General features: G+C 48.8%; 2 protein-coding genes across 2 annotated transcripts in view; both read left to right on the forward strand.

Moving 5' to 3' along the window:
* Positions 1–1928: 1928 nt before the first annotated feature.
* Positions 1929–2165, forward strand: LOC116900722 (small nuclear ribonucleoprotein E-like). Its single transcript, XM_032902429.1, has one exon. The coding sequence runs from the start codon at positions 1929–1931 to the stop codon at positions 2163–2165; it is 237 nt and encodes a 78-aa protein (XP_032758320.1).
* Positions 2166–4822: 2657 nt separating this feature from the next.
* Positions 4823–20995, forward strand: part of Znf341 (zinc finger protein 341) — a 32178-nt gene continuing 16005 nt past the window's right edge. Inside the window, exons 1-8 of the mRNA XM_032904505.1 lie at positions 4823–4910; positions 12890–13000; positions 15578–15774; positions 16706–16855; positions 17573–17818; positions 18400–18595; positions 19822–19912; position 20459. Coding sequence (XP_032760396.1) covers positions 4880–4910; positions 12890–13000; positions 15578–15774; positions 16706–16855; positions 17573–17818; positions 18400–18595; positions 19822–19912; position 20459 — 1023 coding nt within the window. The 5' untranslated portion in view covers positions 4823–4879. The remainder of the gene's footprint in view (positions 4911–12889; positions 13001–15577; positions 15775–16705; positions 16856–17572; positions 17819–18399; positions 18596–19821; positions 19913–20458; positions 20460–20995) is intronic.

The raw sequence follows: 20995 nt of genomic DNA on the forward strand, positions 1-20995 counted from the left end.
TACAGGCACACCACCATGATGGTTTATTTATCCAGTGCTGAGGACCCACCTGCAGCTTCCTGCCTGCCAAGCAAGCACCAATTAGACTGCATCCTCAGCCCTCACACACAGAAAGAAACATTCTGACTACTGCGTCTAGGCCCTGTAGGTATCATGGGCTGGGGGCTGGGGGCTGGGAGTTGGGTGAAGGTGAACTCTCAATTCTGTGTGTATCAATGGCCCATGCCCTGCTACCTCCTACAGACACCAAATATAAGGATGTAACATTGCTTCTCAAAGGCTCGTGTCCTGCCCTTAACCTGGGGTCTAGTTTTAAGTTCTGTCAGAGTCCTTAACGTTCTGCCGGTAAGTGGAGTGCCCACTGTCAAATTTGTCGGTAGAACCTTCTCAATCTTTTTCCTTTCCCTAGTTGGCCCTGGGCCTGGAGTTACTACATTAGTTGCTTCAGAAGTTCAATGCCAATCAGGTAGCCCAGAGGGACTAGGCCAAGGGACTGATAGGGATTGTGATGGAGGAAGGCATAGAGGAAGAGACAGTGTAATGTTTGTAGAGGATAAGGTCTGCCTGGGGGAAATTCATCTGTGTCAGGGCTTGGGATCAGTTAAGCATTTCCCTGCTGGCCTCTGGGACAGGCCTTGAGGTCCAACCAGCATGGATCCAGTACCTCCCCTGCTTGATGAGTAAGAAGAGGAGAGATAACTACTGCTAATAATAGCAGGAAATTGTCACACGATGTGTGTGGTGCCAGGAACCGTGAGAATTTAGAATGGCAGGCCAGGTGTTGTTCTGTCCTGGGAGATCACAGGACATCTCTCGAGGGAGGCAAGAAGACAGGTTCCTATTGTCCCAGGGAGGACAGAAAAACTGCCCTTTAGGAAGGCAGACCAGCACTCAGAACAGATGCGCATGTACCCCTGGGTGAGGAAAAGATCAGAGAGCTGCCGTGGCTGCAGTGCCCGGTGTCCACGGACCCTTTCACTGTCTGTCACTCTCAGAACAAAGTCTCACTTGATAGTCTCAGCTCCCCTCAGTGTGTGGGGCTGCATACAGAGCCGTGTGAATGAATGCTAAGCAGGTGATCTATTTTGAGCTCCATCCCCACCCTTAGCCTTTGATTTTGACCTCAGAGTGTTTGTATTTAACTATTCTCTCTAGCTTCCATTACCTTTTCCGACAGTCGACACCACTGTTTCTTAGGTCATCTACCTCCCCAGGCTTTTCTTGACCAACCACCCTGACTAACGTAACATAGCTTCTCTTTGTACCAGAACAAAAACATTATTTGAAGCGATGGGTCCTCTCTCTCCTGGATCCCTCGTTTATTTCCTTGTCGATGGCCCATCTTTCCCTTGGTTTATGACTGAATGAAGAAGACATTTTCTTTTGTCTTGGCTATGTTTCTAGAATCCAGAATAATATCTGACATTTAGTAGGTGCCCAACAAACAAATGGATTTTTTGTTATTTTGTCTTTTTTTTTTTTTTTCTGGAGCTGAGGACCGAACCCAGGACCTTGCACTTGCTAGGCAAGTGCGCTCTACCACTGAGCTAAATTTCCAACCCCGGATTTTTTTTAAGATGCTATTTTCACTTTTATTTTGTGCATAGGTGCAAAATTTTTATTTTATTTTTTCCGAGCTGGGGACCCAACCGAGGGCCTTGTACTTGCTAGCAAGCGCCTACCACTGAGCTAAATCCCCAACCCTAAAATTTTTATTTTTATGAGCAAGTATAGTTGTGCATGGTGTGCAGCAGTGCCCTGGAGGCCAGAAGATGTTGGATCCCCTGGAACTGGAGGGATGGAAGGTTGTGAGCCAACAAATGGGTGCTGGGAATGGAACCTGGGTCTTCTGCACAAACAAATGCTCTTAACCGCTGCACGATTAAGCCCCAATGATTAAAAGTTAAATTAAATGACCAGGTATCACCATGGCGTACCGCGGCCAGGGCCAGAAGGCGCAGAAGGTGATGGTGCAGCCCATCAATCTTATCTTCAGATACTTGCAAAGTGGATCTCGAATTCAGGTGTGGCTCTGTGAGCAAGTGGATGCTCGGATATCAGATGATGCAGAAGAAATTCATTCTAAAACAAAGTCAAGAGAACAACCGGGTTGGATCATGCTAAAAGGAGACAATATTACTCTGCTCCAACGTGTTTGCAACTAGCAATAGTCAAGCAGGGGAGAAGTTTAGAAGGAGGTTCAGGGGCCTGCTGGTGACTACATTTATTCATCCTGTTTTACTTGCACATTATCATTGAGGTAAAAATAAATGTGAGCTTGTTTTTGTTATAAAAAAATGACCAGGTATATTAGAATGATAATATTAATGATACAAGCTATGCCAAACAGAACTTTAGGGAAGAAATTAAACTCTGAGGCTGATGGATCAATGGCGATGTTATGATAGGAAAGAAGGAATTCTGTTCTCACTCCTGGAAAGGGTAGAGAGAAAGAGGCTTTAGGATTCGGAGTCTGCAGAAGACCCAGGAAAAGGACTGACTGGCCCATGAAGTCAGGGAGTAATGTTTTTGTTGTGGTGGTGTAGTTTTTAGTTTTGTTTTGAGACAGGTTCTCACTATGTACTCCTGGCTGGCTTGGAACTTGCTATGTAGATCAGGTTAGCCTCAAATTCACAGAGATCTGCCTGCTTCTGCCTTGGGAGTAGTAGGATTAAAGGTTGCCAACAAGAGCAGGATAGTGCTGGCACAGGCCTTTAATCCCAGCATTCCAGAGGCAGAGGCAGCGGGATTGTCCGGTTATGGGGTCATCTGCTCCACCACAGGGCATAGCTGGCCAGACGCAGGAAATTCGACTGTGCTTCCTGGGCAGGTGTCAGGCTGTAGGGCAGCCCATGGGCAAAGCTCAGGGGTGGGGAAGCACAGCCTGAGGTGCAGGACAGCAGGAGCTGGCTCGTGGGTCCCTGGGTCTGGGTCCCTGGGTCTGCGTCGAGGCCCGGGGTGAGGGGGGTAGGGGTGGGGACTGTCTGGTTCTCAGGCTCTTGGACACCTAGGCACCACTGGATGCCATGGAAGAATTGAGTACAGAGGTGGGGGCCCGTGGGCTGGATCTAGCCCGGGGCGGAGCAGGAAAGAGGGGCAGCTCTGGCTGGTACCAAGGGGAGAGTCCTTGGCTTGTCAGTGGTTGGCTGTAGGCTTGGTGGTGGCTGAGGCTAATTTTAGGAGTTTAGTGAGGAAAGTGAAAATTGTGGTTTGTATTGATTATTCCTCTGGCTGAGGCTTAAATGGGTATTTGTGGTAAAACAAGAAGGCCATTTGGAGTCAAATCCCTGGTAATGCATTCTTAGGATGACAGTGTGGTTATGATGATGGAAGCCATCCACTGTGGATGACATCTCTCTGGTTCCCCTTTCTCTGTGTGGGCTTCCAACTCTTTCTGGCTGCCCAAGGGCAGCAGACTGATCTCACTAGTCCACATTGTAGTTAAATTTTTTTTTCTTTTCTTTTTTCTTTTTTTCAGAGCTGGGGACCGAACCCAGGGCCTTGTGCTTGCTAGGCAAGCACTCTACCACTGAGCTAAATCCCCAACCCCGTAGTTAAATATTTTTAAAGATTGAATGATCATAATATCAAACTACCCTCAACATTCGTATCTCTCCATCCACACATTAGCGCGGCTCTCAGCTATCATTACAGATCTTTGTGTAATGGACGGCAGTGAAGTCAGAAACTCGCGCAACTGGTCAACGTGTCAGTAGAGTATTCAGCCACAGTAGGACTTCTTTCTCATCTTTTCCCCTGTCTAAGACTCAGGCATCACCATGAATGAGGGCGTGGGAAGATATTATAAGAGCCAGAGGTTGTCTCAGAAATGACAGGACTACAGCACTCACAAACTTAGACCAGATGTAGGTTTCTCTGCCTGCACAGGATCAAGCCAGTCACCATTCCAGAATGCATGGGGGAAGAGCTCACAGATCCCCACAGAGGGCTGCCTTGGGTGGGAAAGTCAGTTTCCTCTGAGGGCATGTATAGTCCCTGATAGACCATGTTCCTGTGAATGACCCCACACCCATCAATGTAATATACTGGCAGTTCAAAGTGGACTTGTGGATTATAAACCAAACATAGCCTTTGGAGAGGGCTCAGCTGGTAAAAGTACTTGCTACAGAGACGGAGTTCAGTTCCAGGGTCTTACAGGGTGGAAAGAGAGAATCGATGCCTGAACATTGTCCTCTGATATTCACACATGTGTTTTGTTGTGTGTCTGCGTCTGTGTGTAGATACATGCCATGTGTGCCCACATACACACAAAACAAAATTAATAAGTGTAAAAAGGAGGACATAAAGTTGGGGGGGGGTTGAATATCGCTATTAGCTTGGGCTAGCAATGGCTGAGATGAGAATAGGGTTGTGAAAGAAATGCGGTGTCAGAGAATCACGGTCTTGAAGTGTGTGAATGGGAATGGAGGTCCCTCCAAAGATGGAAATTGGGGTTAAGAAGAGCCCTGAGGGAATCTAACATATACTGATGAATTAAGACAATGGGAGTCATTCGAGATTGCTTTCCAATCTGCATGGCACAGTTGCAAGGTATGAGGTGTCCTTCTAACTGGCAATCCGGTGAGGTGGGTTGATGTTGCAACGTTGGAGAATACTGTGTGCAGCGATAATGGGGTGCGTGTTGCAGAGCTGGAGTCAGTGTCAGCGTTGGGAGGTGATGTGCGAGCGCCGGATGTGTGTGTGTAGAGTGGGAACTACAAGGGGACTGGGTCTCCAGCCGGACAGCAGGGAAAGCTGTTTCCGGGGCAGGGGGTTCGGCGCCGGCTCCTGGGCGCCCCCTGGCGGCCTCGACCCCACCGCGGTTTTCACAATGCTTGCGTAGCCCCGCTTCGACTCCCCGGGCGGCGGCAGCTCCAAGATGGCGCAGGCGATCTTCGAGGCCCTGGAGGGTGAGCGCGCCGGGCCGGGGCAGCGGCTGTTCCGCGTGGCGCCCCCTCCCGCCGCGCCCTCGCAGCGCCGGGCCCAGGGCGCGCGGAGGCCGCGGGGCGGAGGGCGGAGGGCGTCCGGGCCGGAACAGCCGCGGGGCGGGAGGGGGCGGGAACAGCCGGGGGGCGCCGGCTCTGCGGGGAGGGGGCCTCGGGACCGGAACAGCGCGGCAATCGAGGCCGCTGGCGCGGGAGGGTGCACGCGGAGGAAACAGCCCGGGACCCGGGCCTGGAGAGACTTTGGCGCGGGAGGACTGTGTGGCCTGGCAGCCCAATCGGGCGCTCTAACCACCAAGATCTTCCGGAGATCCACTGTGCCCTCCGGGCTAGGGTGTAGTCCTACTAAGTCCAGAGCAGGGAAGGAGGCGCCGCCTGTGTGCGCAGCTGAGTCTGGAAGTGACCACAGGCCCCAACCAGTAAACACAGGGCACCCACCGTGCTCCGATCTAAGCCCTGCCGGCGTGTGCCTGCTTGGGCTACGCTGGTCTCTGATCGAATCGGACCCGATTCTGTGATCTGCAAGATCACCGTGGTGGATGGGCCTTAGGCTCTGGAGAAAGGGAGCTCTGAGCGCCACCATGTGCACCTGCTGGAGTTTAGCGACAAAGAATGGCGCTAGAGACAGAAGAGGAGTTGGCCACCGCAGTCGCCTTGTGGGAGGAGGGTGGAGTGAACAGCTGGAGTGGAAATTTGTGGGCCGGACCGACTGAAGGAGGCCGAGGCTTTTAGTTCTCTAGCTTCTTGGAGGGTGAGCACTCACCATGGCGTGATGGAGCATCTATTCCTATCTACCTGAGTCCAGTTTCAGTGATTCTTACTAAGATTCACTTGTCCTCATCGGCCCTCATTACTACCCCACCCCACCTCCGCCTGAGAAAGAATAGTAAAAGAAGGAAATCTCAGTCAGGTGTGACGGTGCATGCCGGTAATCCCAGCCGTGGGAAGACAGGCAGGAAAATCGTTGGCCTCGTTTTGAGGCCAGCTTCGGCACCATGAGACTTAACCAATTAGGAATATGTGTGTACATACATATAAACTCACAATAACAACTTTTTTAAAAAAGGCCTTGACGTTGAAGGAGAGTGGAGAGGTTGTATGGGAGGGTTTGGAGGGAGGAGAGTGAAGGGAGGAATGTTGCGATCAAATTATAATCTCAAAAATAATAAAAATATTTAAAAATAACATTGTATAGAAAACAAACAAAAAACACAAAACAAGAACCCCCAAAAAAGAAGACTACAAAGGTGACACAGCTGCTGTGTTCTGTAAAGAAAACAGCAGGGATGGTGTGAATCTGGGCAGTCAGGGTCATGGGTGTCCATTCCCTTTTGGAGGACAGTGGGGTATTGCATTGTTTAACCGTTTACTACAGGCATAAGTCTGTGTATTAGCTGAAGAAAAAAATTAAAAAGAATTCAAGAAGTGTAGCTTCACTGGCCTTGGAAAATCCCCAGGACCAAAATAAATAGAATTTCTGAGAGAGAGAGAACAGCAGGTGTGTGGCGATCCAAATAGAAGGGCATCTGAAGGACCAGGTGGTGGAAGTGGAGTTTGCAAAACCCTGGGGAGAACAAGATTTTCCATAACTCCCAGGTCAGTGTAGGGGAGCAGCCAGAGAAAAGCCCTCCGCTGATTTGATGGAGCTTCTGAACTTTATCTTGGGATCAGCGCGGTGCTAAAAAAAGCTTTTCATCGGGGAGCCACATCATCTGATGTATGTTTTATAAAGTTCACCCTGGCTTCTGGGGAATGACTGGAGCGGGCAGAAGGGCAGCAGGGAGTGGGTGAGGAGCTAGGCTAGGCAGCTGAGGGGATGGGGAGAGTGGATTTCAGATATATCTGGGAGGCAGAATAGGTTAGATTTGCCAAAAGTCTAGAAATGTCAGGAAGGAAGCTGTGGGGGTGAGGGAAGATTCCGGAAGCGCACGGTGTGCCCTGACCCCCTACTTATACTGATGGGCATTACCAGAAGGGAACTGAACGGAGGGTGGAATGTTTAATGTTTAATTTATTTTTTATTTTTCCCTTATATGTATGGCATGTATGTGAGTATACTTAGGTCACAGCATGGATGTGCCGATCAGAGGAGAACGTGCAGGAGTCAGTAGGTCCTAGAAACCAAACTCAGCTTGCCAGATGCCTTTACACGCTGTGTAAACCCCTCTCAGGCCCAATATTTTATCTTGGAAAAAGATCCCCCCCCCACCTCCGGAAGTTCTAAGAGAGTGATCCCAAGAACCTGGTTTCTCCCGGTGATAACAGCTTGACTTTGTTATACTATCGAGTCTCACTACCCGACAGCCGTCTATCACTTCCAGCTGTGGCCTTTTTCAAGCCACATCCCTCCCTTCTCCCATCCTCCCTGACTCCGGCCTCTTCTATTCCTCGCCTATGAAATGTTGTCATTGTAAGTCTGTTATGTAAGTGGGCTACTAGAGGATCTTGCCCTTGAGACCTATATTTTACCCACAAATTATTATTTACCCTTAAGGTTATATGTGCTGGTATTCTCTCTCTCTCTCTCTCTCTCTCTCTCTCTCTCTCTCTCTCAACCGTAGAAAAAATGTATTTGAATCATGGAGAAAGACAACTGCACTCAACAGAGCAAAGGAAGACATTTGAGGAAAGTACTGAGTTACAGATCTGAACTACAAAGGAACAGTGAATAGAACTGGGCAAGAAAGATGGGTTTAACTTTTCATTGGCGATTTTGATGTCATGGACAAGTATGTAGCAAGTGGTCTCAATCTTGTAGCCTGTGTAGTTTGAAAATACACTAAATGATGGTGAAGTCGTTAGGTTTGATGGAGCACAGAGGATGCGTGACTGAGTGGCGAGGTGCAGAGTAATGAATTCTTGTGCAGAAACCTCACAATACGGACTCCACCTAAAGATAGTCCAGTGGCTTGAGTCGTCGCATAGTTCTAAGGATGTTAGGCGTCGGGATTTTGATAAGTTCAGGTCCTCTTTAGGTTTGAATTGGGATGTCAGTTCAGTGGAGCACATTCAAGACCTCATCTGATATGTTAGTCATGTTTAATGATTCATTGCCTCACTAAATTTATTCATTTTTGCCTGGAAAAGAAATGAGGGAGGATAGGGGGAGACAGGACTGGGAGAGACAACTGGATGGGGGGACCAGAATGAACTAGAAACCTAGGCAGTGTGAAACGATCAGGGTGACCCTAGTTAAGACTCCTAGCAATGGGGGATGGAGCCTGACACAGCCATCACGTGTGACCAGGCAAGACTTCCAATGGTGGGATTCGGACACCAACCCCGTGAGGGAGCCCACCCTGACAGTATTAACGATAATCTGCTATACGTGCAGACAGGTGCCTAGCATAAACCATCATCAGAGAGGCTTCACCCAGCAACTGATGGAAACCGGTGCAGAGACCCACAGCCAAGTCTTAAGTGGAGCTTGGGGGATCCTGTGGAAGAGGGGGAGGAAGGAGCCAGAGGGGTCGAGGACACCACAAGAAAACCTACAAGATCAACTAAGGCACATAAGGGTCACAGATACTAAACCGCCAACCAGAGAGCATTCGTGGGCCGGACCAAGGCCCTCTGCACATGTGTGACAGTTGTGCAGCTGGGTCTCCGTGTGACTTCTAGAGCAGGAGCAGGGGCTGTCTCTGCATACATTGTCTGCCTTTGCATCCCTTTCCACTGACTGGGCTTTCTCGTCTCAGCCTTGGGTACCGGCTGGTTTTGTGTGTCAACTTGACTCAAGCTGGAATTACCACAGAGAAAGGAGCCTCCCTTGAGGAAATGCCTCCATGAGACCCAGCTGTGAGGCATTTTCTCAACTAGTGGATAAGGAGGGGAGGACCCAGCCCATTGTGGGTGGTGCTGTCCCTGGGCTGGTGGTCTAGGGTTCTATAAGAGAGCAAGCTCAGCAAGCCAGGGGAAACAAACCAATAAGTAACATCCTGACTTCCTTTGGTGATGAACAGCAACATGGAAGTGTAAGCTGAATAAACCCTTTCCTCCCCAACTTGCTTCTTAGTCATGATGTTTGTGCAGGAATAGGAACCCTGACTAAGACACCTCGATAGAAGAAAATTCGACTAGTCTTACTGCAACTTGATAGGTCAAGGCTGGTTGATATCCCCTTGTCTAAGTAGAGAGGGAGGAGGGGAGGGGAAGCTGCAATCGGGGTGTAAAGTAAATAACAATTATTATATTGGGAGGAATATGATCAAAATATGTTGTATGGAAACTTTTTTTTCTTTAAGACTTATTTATTTATTATAAGTACACTGTCGCTGTCTTCAGACACACCAGAAGAGGGCATCTGATCCCATTACAGATGGTTGTGAGCCACCATGTGGTTGCTGGGATTTGAACTCAGGACCTCTGGAAGAGCAGTCAGTGCTCTTAACCACTGAGCCATCTCTCCAGCCCAAAAAGAAATCTTTTAAAAAGAAGTCTATGAATTCAAATTCTGTAGGCACCAGATTTGCATCAAGACACAAGAACACAGGTTTATATAAGATGGGTATAAGGACGTAATGTTAGAACTAGGCCGGTGGGACTAGGGATAAGAGCTCAGTAGTTAAGAGTGCTTTTTGTTTTTGCAAAGGACCAGAGTTTGATTCTCAGCACCTGTATCAGGCAGCCTGTTGTTAGGTCCCAAAGCAGGCCCCAAAATGGCAGTGCTGACTGTGTCCTAAGATGATAACCTGGGGCCCAACCCAGGCTGGAATTGGGGTAAATAAAGGATTCTTGTTGGGTAAACAGAATTCTAAACTCAGTATTCCTTATGTTTTTGTTTGTCAGGAAAACCACTACTTACCCTCTCTGCCTCTGATGGTCAACTGATGGGGGCAAAGCTCATCTAGTTCCCACTTAAGGCAAACAGCCTGCATCAGCTCAAGACCCCACCTTGCTGAGTGTCATAAAATCCACTTGCTTTCCCACCAGGTTGCAGCTGTCTGCTCTCTGATGCAGTCCAGTTTGTCCCCTAATAAACTGTAATAAACTGTTTTTCTACCTATGGAGTCTAGTTTGGTGGTTTTGGAACACTTGTTTATACCTGTAAGCCCAGCTTCCAAGAGGAGCTGACACTCCTCTGACCTCCTCAAGTACACACACACACACACACACACACACACACCTAGCCAGTGCTTGGCAACAGCTCCCCTGTCCCCCCATGCTGATAGGTACTGGGACATTGCAGACAGGCTTTGTCACTTGAGACCTGAGGTAACATCAAAGGATTTTGATTCATGTTAAGGTTTTGGCACGAAGCACATCTTATTCCTCACACTCTTCCCTGACTCCTGTCTCAGACTCTTGCTGTTAATTTCCTACCCCTGTCCTCAAAAGGCTTAAGAACAGACCCCATTTCTGCTACATGGGCTCTGATTCTCTTCAGATGGGACACCTTGCTGTCTGTCTCAGGTTCTGGTCCCTGAAGCCTCCTCAGAGCCCCCACTATCCAGTTGTCCCTCTGTCTACCCATGACTTTAATAATTCTTCTAATAAACTAACTTATGTTCATCTCAATGTCCTCTTGAACTACCCGACTCCATCTGAAGCCTAAGAGTGGGAAAGGGTTTACAGAAGTTGTTCAGGAAAGCAGGAACCCCAAGTCTGTGCCCCTCAAGACGGGGAACTAGATGAAAGAGAATGAGACCACTGGGGACAGCGTGGGAGGTAGAATCAAATAGAAGGAGCACCTCAAAATCCAGACAGACAGAACTCCTCCAAACAGCTACCTTTTTGGGCGGGTAGGAGGAGATCATAAAGAAGGTCCTCTAGCAAAGTGGAAGAGATCCAAGAAGGGGTCCACCTGGAGCCAAGAAGGGGGTCTTGGTGTGTCAGGTACTGTGGCATGGTCTCTGGTGGAAGGTGAGAGCTTAAGTTTTGCCAGAAGAGGTAGAAGAACATTGGAAGGTAAGCAAGGAGATGGTGGGCACAGGCAGATACTTCAAAGATTTGACAGCAGATGCTTGTTAAATGGGCAGAGATGAGAACAAAGAAGCAAGGAGACCTGGGAGACTCGTGGGGTGTGGGTGAGGGGGAGCAAGTAATGGAATTTCCAAAGGGCTTTGTGACTTAGGATCTAGCAATGCTCTGAGACATTAGAAAAGGGCTGGTTTATAAAAAGTACAAAGGGGGCTGGAGAGATGGCTCAATGGTTAAGAGCACTGGCTGCTCTTCCAGAGGTCCCGAGTTCAATTCCCAGCAACCACATGGTGGCTCACAACCATCTGTAATAGGATCTGATGCTCTCTTCTGGTGTGTTTAAAGACGGCTAAGGTGTATTCATATACACTGTATAAATATTTTTTAAAAAGTACAAAGGGAGGTGGTCTGGGAGTGAATTGGCTGTGTCTAAGCTTCTCACAATCCCAAAAGAATTCTCACCTTTTGCAGGGTTGAAGTGGTCATTGGCCCTTTGTACCAGTGGGAATATGCTCTTGGCTCCTCTTTCCAGTTTTTTAGTGTTCCAGTCTCTAGAGCTTATCCTCATGATCAGGAGTGGTGTGCAGACTTCCATGTCCTTGTTCTAGGAAGCAGAGTTGAGGATGTCGTAAAGAAGGACACTATGACTGGAGCGGTATGGTGGCACATGCCTTTAATCCTGGAGGCAGCCACGCATGGATCTTTGAGTTCGAGGCCAGCCTGATCTACAGATTGAGTTCCAGGACAGCCAAAAGCTATGCACAGAGAAACCCTGTCTCAAAAAAGCAAACAAAAAGGCAGTATGTAATAGGCAGCTCCTAAGACATCTTGGGGGCTAGCAAGATGGCTCAGCAGGTGAAGGTCCATGTCACCCTTAGGGTCTAACGTGGATCTCAGGAGCCCACATAAAGGTAAAAGCTTGATAGACTTGTCTCTGGTCTCCACATGTACTGCTGTGGGCATAAGTCTCTCGGTTTGAGGATGCAGCTCAGGTGGTAGAATCCTGCCAGGCGTTCAGAGTCCTGTGTTCAGTCACCAACACCACAGAAAACCACAGAAAGCTAGTTGTGGAGATGCATACCTGTGATCCCAGCACCTGGAGGCTTAATCATTCATAATGAGTTCAAGACCAGCCTGGGCTATTAGAGTGAGACCCTACTATCTCAAACAAAACAAAACAACAAAACAAAACAAAACAAAAACCACGTAGGTCATCTTTCAAGAAGCTTTTTTCCCCTGTTTGTTGTTTGTTTTTCTTTTTTGAGACAGGGTTTCTCTGTGTAGCCTAGGCTGTCCTGGAACTTGCTCTGTAGACCAGGCTAGCCTTGAACTCACAGAGATTGGCCTGCCTCTGCCCCTGCCTCCTGAGTGCTGGGGTTAAAAACAGGACACTACTGCCCAGCAAGAAACCTTCATTCTCAAAACCATTTTTTATTTTTTTGAGACAGAATTGCTCTATTTAGCCCAGCAGTTCTCAACCTTTAGGGGTCAAATGACCTTTTCTTAAGGTTGCCTAAGACCATCAGAATACATTAATATTTACATTAGAATTCAAAATAGTAGCAAAAATACAATTATGAAATAGTAACAAAAATACTTTTTATGGTTGGGAGTCACCACAGCATGAACTGTAAGAAAAGGCTGTAAGCATTAGGAAGGTGGAGAACCACTGATTTAGCCCTAACTATCCTGGTACTCTGTAGACCATACTGGGCTCAAACTCTCAAAGATCCACCTGCCTCTGCCTCCTGAGCGCTAAAATTAAAGGTGTGCGCTACTCTACTCGGCTCTAAGAACCTTTTACACTACACTTTCTGTTTCCTTGCCTGCATGCACTCCTTCCTAGCTGTGAGAGCCTTAGGAATGTAGTCGACTCTGAGGCCATGGCTCCAGACTCACGTCCTGGAATCTGGTGCAGTGTAATAGAGAGAACATATCTTGGATTGTTTTGGTTAGCTCTGGCTTGGGAGGGCGATGTTAGGTGGAAGCTGGCCCCACTTCCTCACAGGCTGCATTTCCTGTTTCAGGAATGGACAATCAAACTGTTCTGGCCGTCCAGTCCTTGTTGGATGGCCAAGGAGCAGTCCCTGATCCAACAGGGCAAGGTGTAAGTGCACCGCCTGCCATCCAGCCACTGGGTGAGTATCTGCGCTGCCCATCTGTACAGGGCCAAAGGCTCCTCAAGCAGAATGTGTGAGGTTAACGGAGCATGGGAGGGAACTGCCCTGTGGCCTCAGACTGACCCCTGGGATCTGACTTCTCTCCCTTCCTCCTGCCTGAACCTTCTGGCTCATGCCTTTCTCTGTCTAATGCTTAGAGGACGTGGATCGTGGGTCTCATCCTTTGGGAATGTCCAGGAGCCCTGACCTTTGCCTTGGAAGTCACAGCTCAACTTCCCTTCCTTGAAGAGAGGCTATAGATTGTTTTCCAGTTCATGAGTTAAGCCTCTGGCAGTTAAAGCAAAGGAGGAGCTGGAGAGATGGCTCTGCAGTTAGGAGCACTGACTGCTCTTCCAGAGGTCCTGAGTTCAATTCCCAGCAACCACATGGTGGCTCACAACCATCTGTAATGAGATCTGATGCCCTCTTCTGGTGTTTCTGAAGACAGCTGCAGTGTATGCATATAGAATAAATAAATTAATCTAAAAGAAAGAAAGAAACTTATGAGCGTGCTCAGGACTTGGCTTTAGCTATTGTATATAAGAAACAGAAGTTTCTGAGGTCAGCAAGAAGGCTCAGTGCGGAAAATACTGCCGAGTCTATGACCTGAGTTTGATCCCCAGAGCTCACATGGTAGAAGGGAAAGGGGAGAGAAAAGGAAGTGGAGGTCATACAGTTTTGTTTTGTTTTGTTTGTGTTGGGTTTCCTATGTAGCACAAGCTGGTCTAGAACTCCAGACCCTCCTGCCTTTAACCTCCTGGGACATGCGATTGTTGGTGTATGCCACCACATCCAGCTGTACTTTTCCTTTTAGGAGAAATTTGCATAAATATTACACTTCTACCCTTATCACATTGATCAGAAAGTAGTCATGTGATATTCTCAAAGCAAACTGGGAAATATATACTTTAAGTAGGAAGTCATGCCAAGTGTTAGTGACACCTCTTTAATCCCAGCACTCAAGAGACAGAGGCAGGTGGATCTCATTTGAAGACAACTTGTCCTGGAACAGACCAAGTTCCAGGACAGCCGGAGGTACACAGAGAAATACTGTCTTCAAAAAGGAAAAGACAAACAAGCAAGCAAAGAAGGAGGAGAAGGAGGAGGAGGAGGAAGAAGGAAGAAGAAGAAGAAGAAGAAGAAGAAGAAGAAGAAGAAGAAGAAGAAGAAGAAGAAGAAGAAGAAGAAGAAGTAGTAGTAGTAGTAGTAGTAGTAGTAGTAGTAGTAGTAGTAGTAGTAGTAGTAGTATTTCCCACTGTTCTGGTCTGTAAGAAGAATACAATGAAAATGTATGCCAGGTTTGGGGTTATAGCTTAGTGCCCTTGGATTTTTTCCTTTCCTTTTTTTTTTTTTTTGGAGCTGGGGACCGAACCCAGGGCCTTGTGCTTGCTAGGCAAGTGCTCTACCCCTGGGCTAAATCCCCAACCCCGCCATTGGATTTTATAACCAATACCAGACATAAGAGTTGAGTAATAGGACATTTGAGCTACCTTGTGCTTTAAGAAGCAGTATGTCGGGCTGGAGAGATGGCTCAGAGGTTAAGAGCACTGACTGCTCTTCCAGAGGTCCTGAGTTCAATTCCCAGCAACCACATGGTGGCTCACAACCATCCGTAATGGGATCCGATACCCTCTTCTGGTGTGTCTGAAGACGGATATAGTGCACTCATATACATAAAATAAATAAATAAATCTTTAAAAAAAGAAGAAGAAGAAGCAGTATGTCTCAGTAGTTAGCAATCTCTATCCTTTGAGTGGGTTTTCATTTATAAAGCACATGCCCTTTGAGGACCTTTGAGGTGCCCAGGACTTATCACAGCCATGCTGATAAATAAAACATGCTTCTTTCCCTTAGAGAACATGCAAGCTGGTGAAAATTGTTATTTGTGAGGCCAGCCCGGAATAAGGAATTGTAACTCTGGCATAAGCAGACTTCCTGGGAGTACAGGACATGACTCAGCAGTTAAGAGTTTTTGCAGAGGACCTGAGTTCCATTCCCAGCACATACTTAAGATGACTCACCACTGCCTGTAACTTCAGCTCCAGGAGATCTACTGCCCTCTTCTGGCCTCTGAGGGCACTGCACTTGTATGCACAGACACAAATACACACATGCACATAATATTAAAAAAATACAAATAAATCTGTATAAAGAAGACTTCTTAAAGCTGATGAGCCATGCAGTTGATCTGAGATTCACTCAGGCAGGGGAATAGTGGATGCAGAGGCATAAGGAAGAGGCTGCATGGTACACTGGAGAGTCAAATCAGAATAGTCTATTGGTCAACTTGGAAGTGAAGTCACTGTATGCGTCCATATTTTAAATTATTTGATACCTGGCTACACATGACTGGCTCTTCCTGAAGGCACCCGTTGGGCTCTGAACATTCCTAGGCTGCTTGACATCTGCATGGCAGGTCACACAGTGTTTTCAGACTTGCCGCTCTGAGGCCAGTTGATTTCCTGTTCTTCACTGTGATTCCCCCCTTGACTCATTCTTGCTTTTTTTCTTTACTGCACTTTACGTGTGGCCTCTTCGACTACCACCCTGCCCCAGACGATGAGGATGTCTTTCTCTGCGGGAAGTGTAAGAAGCAATTCAACTCACTGCCGGCCTTCATGACCCACAAGCGTGAGCAGTGCCAGGGGAACGCCCCTGCTCTGGCTACGGTCTCGCTGGCTACCAACAGCATCTACACACCTTCGGCAGCACCTGCTGCCGTCCAGCAGGCCCCGCCTCCTGCCAACCGCCAGGTAGTCACTTCTTCCTTTGCTTGGTGATTCCTACAGCAGGCCTTTTCCCACACATGCTGTACCGAGTCTTGGAGGAGCGATATTGAGCAGGGCAGATGAAGAACCTACTGTTGTGGGTTGGATGAATGGATAGGACACAAATCCATGAACATAGACGTGTTTTGCTGGACATACTGGTGTATATCTGTAATTCTAACACTGAGGAGTCTGAAACAGGAGAATCAAGAGTTCAAGACTGCACTGGGCTGTATCTTGCAAGGTGGCAGCAACGTATGTCCCCAGTCTGCCCACTTTTCTAGGTTATGCAGATCAGCATGACTTCTCTTCTTCATTCAGTCTCTAAGTATGCTTTCTCTAACACCTGGGGCCCCCACTACTTTGGGGTTCCTTACTCTTGCTCTGAAGCTTAGTTCCCTACTGTGTGGCTGCTTGATGCCCTTGGAGGACAGACGAGGACATCAGGTCCCCTGGGGCTAGAGTTACAGATAGTTGGAAATTACCATGTGAGTGCTGAGAATTGAACAGGGTCCTCTGCAAGAGTAGCCAGTGCTCTTAACTGCCGAGCCATCTCTCCAGCCCGAGACAGTCTTTCTATGTAGCACAAGCTGGTCTAAAAGTTATTGTGTTCAAAGTTAGCCTCTGGCCCCCAGGTACTAGGATTTTAGAGGTAGACCCCTATGTGTGGCTTGAACTTAGGTTTTTTTCTCTTTTTCTCTTGTTTTTGTTGAGGTAGGGTTTCTCTGTGTAGCATTGGCTATTCTGGCACTCACTCCGTAGACCAGACTGCCCTTGAACACAGAGACTTCTGCCTGTGCCTCTGAGAGCTGGGATTAAAGGTGTACATCACCACCGCCTGTCGAACTTAGGCCTTTTATATCACCCCCCAGCTTCCTTATAGAGCCACAGACATGTTCCCACCTCTCTTTCTCAGATCTCCACATACATCACAGTGCCCCCATCCCCACTGATCCAGACCCTGGTGCAAGGGAACATCCTGGTGAGCGATGACGTGCTCATGTCAGCCATGTCAGCTTTCACCTCCCTGGACCAGCCAATGCCTCAAGGACCCTCCCCTGTGCAGGTAAGGAGGCGGGGCTTTCCCTGGGGCTCTGCTTTTTCTTCTCGCAATGGTGGGGAGTGACTCCAGGGCCTAGTTACGTTTCTCAAGAGTTTAATTCCAGGCTTGAAAACCAACTCCTGTGAAACCAGAATATTGTAGAAGAAAATGGCCTTAGCTCCAGTTCCCCTACGTGGAAGGGACTCTCTGCCTTCTCTGACCAGCCCTGCAGAGCAAGGGATCCTTGACAACCACTTTCCAGCTATTTTAAGTTCCATTTCTATTCTTGACCCAGTGCTAACAATAGAAAATATAGTGTCTCCTTGAGATTTTCTAGTGCACATAGGTGACCATGCTCTCAGAAGCCCCTGTTACATTGTAGTAAGTGACTGCTCTGTGGTCACTGCCCTGGGAAATGTCCCAAAGTCAGTCTTGAGTCATCAATCGAGAGCCAGTCCAGCTTTATGAACTTTCGTTTTGTTTCCTTTTGTTTGTTTGTTTGTAATACCCTTGTTAGGCCTCCTCTGTTGACCTGTGTATGCCTAAGGCAGTCAGGCTAGCCTAGCCAACTGTAGAGAAGAGCAATCACAGCCCTCAGCCGATGTCCCTTGAAATTCTCCCAGGTCTTTGTTTCCTTCCCTGTCTCAGCGCCGTCCTCTGAGCTGCCCAGTGGGTTGGTGTCCTTTCCACAAGCTGGCGAACGAGACACTTCAATGCTGCCATTTTCTCTTCTGATTGCAGAACAGCTTGAACATGCATCCTGTGCCCAATTACCTCACCCAGCCTCCACCCCCTCCTCCACCTCCTCCACCCCTGCCCCCGCCCCCCCAGCCTCCCCCTCCCCCACCCCAGACCCTGGGTCCTTCTGGGCGCTCCAACCCTGTTGGAAACAGCGTGGTGGAGGTGTACAGTGCTGCTGCTCCCATGGCGGGGAACGGAACGGTGGACATTCAGGCACTGGGGATGCAGCCATACCCACCCCTGGAGGTGAGCAGAGGCAGTGGTGTGGTGGGGGCGGTCAGGGGAACTGGGCACAGTCATCATGGGGAACAGAAGCAACCCCAAGCGTCTCCTCATGAGTACCAGTGTAGGGGGAGGAGGGCTGTAATCAAAGCGTGCAGTCTTCTGGTTAGAACATGCAAACTGCGTGAGGCCACTTAGGACTGAGGAGCAGAGTCTGGGTTTAAACCCAGACAGCCCAGCTCCAATGCTACCTCATAAAGCCCCTCCTCCCCTTTCTTTCTCTTATTTAGTGGATGGGGGCATGCGTGTGGAAGTCACAGGACGACTTGTGAGAATCCATTCTCTCCCACTCTGAGGGCTCTGGGGATCCAACCTAGGTCATGAGTCTTGGCAGCAAAGGCCTTTACCCACTGAGCCATCTACTGGCCCACTTCGTGAAGTTCTAAGGGGTCTTGGGAGTACTTGGCCTTCGTGAGCCAGGGGCAAGCTTTGGTGGTGATGGAATGGCAGTGGTTAAAGCAGCTAGGGCCATAGTGAAGGTCCATGGGCGGGAAGCTATCCTGTCCCTTCAAAGGCTCTCCCCTGTCACAGTGCTGTCCTTCTAGGTGCCAAATCAGTGTGTGGAGGCTCCAGTGTACCCCACACCCCCGGTGTACAGCCCTGGCAAGCAGGAATTCAAACCCAAAGGACCCAACTCCACTGCCCCCATGACCAGTGCAACTGGGAGCACAGTGGCCACCTTTGACCCCCCACCGACGCTGAAGACCAGACGTGCTAAAAGTGCCAGTGGACTCCCAGAAGGTCGGCCACCCACCAGACGTAGGCGTCTTTCCTTGGCATTGGCTTCCCCACAGTTTGCTTGGTTCTGGTCTTTGCTGTTAAAATGGTTAGGGTTGAGTTTGGTGGCATATATTGGAAAAGTTGAAATGGCAGTGACTTAGGATGGTGAGGATTTTCTTTCCTTAGACCAGAAGCAGAAAATCTGGGAAGTCTGCGTCACTGTCACCAAGCACCCATGTTACTTTTGTTGTTCTGTTTCTCTGTCGCTAGAGCATGTTTTCTAGGGACGTGGTTTATCACGGTGCCCTGTCACCTAGGTAGGTTGCCGAAATGCCAGTCATCAGTTTCATATTTTTTGGTTCTTTTTTTCGGAGCTGGGGACCGAACCCAGGGCCTTGCGCTTCCTAGGGAACTGGGAATTTCTTAAGGGCTTCCCTTTCAACCTTTTCCCTATCCCTTCTTTTCTTCTTCTTCTTCTTCTTCTTCTTCTTCTTCTTCTTCTTCTTCTTCTTCTTCTTCTTCTTCTTCTTCTTCTTCCTCCTCCTCCTCCTCCTCCTCCTCCTCCTCCTCCTCCTCCTCCTCTTCCTCCTCCTCCTCCTCCTCCTCCTCCTCCTCCTCCTCCTCCTCCTCCTCCTTTTTTTTTTTCCCCCCGGAGCTGGGGACCGAACCCAGGGCCTTGCGCTTGCTAGGCAAGTGCTCTACCACTGAGCTAAATCCCCAACCCCTTCCCTATTCCTTCTTAGCATCTGTGCATTACCCTCTGGGGACTTAGGTCCCTGTCCAGGGTCTCCCCTGTTGTCACTCACAGTTTAATGGAGAAACCGCAGGCTAGAAAAGGACACACCTTCATTTCTGGAGGGAAGGAAGTAGACATATTGGTACCTGGGGACAAACTTTCCAGGCAGGGGAATGAACACAAGTCCTGAGATAATAAGACCATGTGTGCGGACATCATGAGTAGCAAGAATCCATTGCAGTTGGCAGGGGCAGAGGGTGTGGAGTCCTTAAGGCTATGGCAGAGCAGGTGGACTTCATCATGAGGCAGAGGCAGCCTTTGAGAGAGCTTTGTCTGTTCCCTTCAGAGCAAGGCTTGGACTTTCCCTCTCACACTGTCTATGTGTAGATAGAGATGTCTCCAAGGTGCAGCCCTGTCTGACCCCAGGGACAGGGGAGAAGCCATTGGAGGCTCCCCAGTTCCCTCTGCTGGGTCCTCAGCCTAACCATTCCTCTCCTCCATTGTCTTCCAGCTGCAGGGAAGCCAAAGGCTCAGAAACTCAAGTGCTCCTACTGTGACAAGTCGTTCACCAAAAACTTTGACCTTCAGCAGCACGTCCGAAGGTAGCCCTGGGGGCAGCACGGGGGGGGGGGCAGCACAGGGGGCACCATGGGGGGGGGCAGCACGGGCCAGCCAGCCCTAGGGGCAGCACAGGGGGCAGCACGGGCCAGGCAGCGAGGCAGCGGGGCTTCCTTCTCAGGCCCCCTGGCCATCTGTGGGCCGGCAGTACAGAGGAGGAGGGTTTCTACATTCTTCTCAGATTGGGGTGGGGGGCTGGTGGGAGGGGGGATGAGGGGGTAGGGGGTGGGGGCAGTGGGGGGAGTGGAGGGTCCTGAGCATAATCACTGAGACAGGAAGATTGGCATCTCTGTGTGGGCAGGCACTCTTAACAGAGAGCATCTTCACACACACACACACACACACACACACACACACACACACACACACACACTGCCAAATGTTGCCGAAAGTAAACTGGATGTCATCGAGATCATTCAGCACTAGTGGAAATGTTCGAATTGGCACTGTTAACCTTGTATGGCTGTTAGGGCCTGGCTAGTGCAGCTAAAAATCGGAACTTTTAAATTCCACCTAATGACGAAGCTGAGTGTGACTAGACCTGAACATCTCCCTTATCACATGGCGCCCTTTGAATCCTAAATGACGTTGCTATTATTTAGTCCCTGCATTTTCAATACATTGGTACTCACTAGAAGTAGTTTTTCCTTTTTAAAGCCTGTGGGACTTTTTGGTTTTGGTTTTTGTGTGAGTACACTGTAGCTGTCTTCAGATACACCAGACGAGGGCATCGGATCTCATTACAGATGGTTGTGAGCCACCATGTGGTTGCTGGGAATTGAACTCAGGACCTCTGGAAGAGCAGTCAGTGCTCTTAACTGCTGAGCCATCTCTCCAGCCTGAGACTTAACTCTTTAAAATTATTTTGAAAGCTGGGCTTGGTGGCACACCCCTTTAATCCCAGCACTCAGGAGGCACAGGCAGGCGGATCTGTGTGAGTTTCAGACCAGTGTGATCTACCTAGTGAGCTCCAGGCCAGCCAGGATTATATGCTGAGACTCTGTCTCCAAAAAAAAAAAAAAAAAAAAGACTTTAAGTTTTGAAAAAGTGTGTTGTGGGGTTGGGGA

This window comes from Rattus rattus, chromosome 5 (assembly GCF_011064425.1).
Source record: "Rattus rattus isolate New Zealand chromosome 5, Rrattus_CSIRO_v1, whole genome shotgun sequence".
Classification (NCBI taxonomy): domain Eukaryota; kingdom Metazoa; phylum Chordata; class Mammalia; order Rodentia; family Muridae; genus Rattus; species Rattus rattus.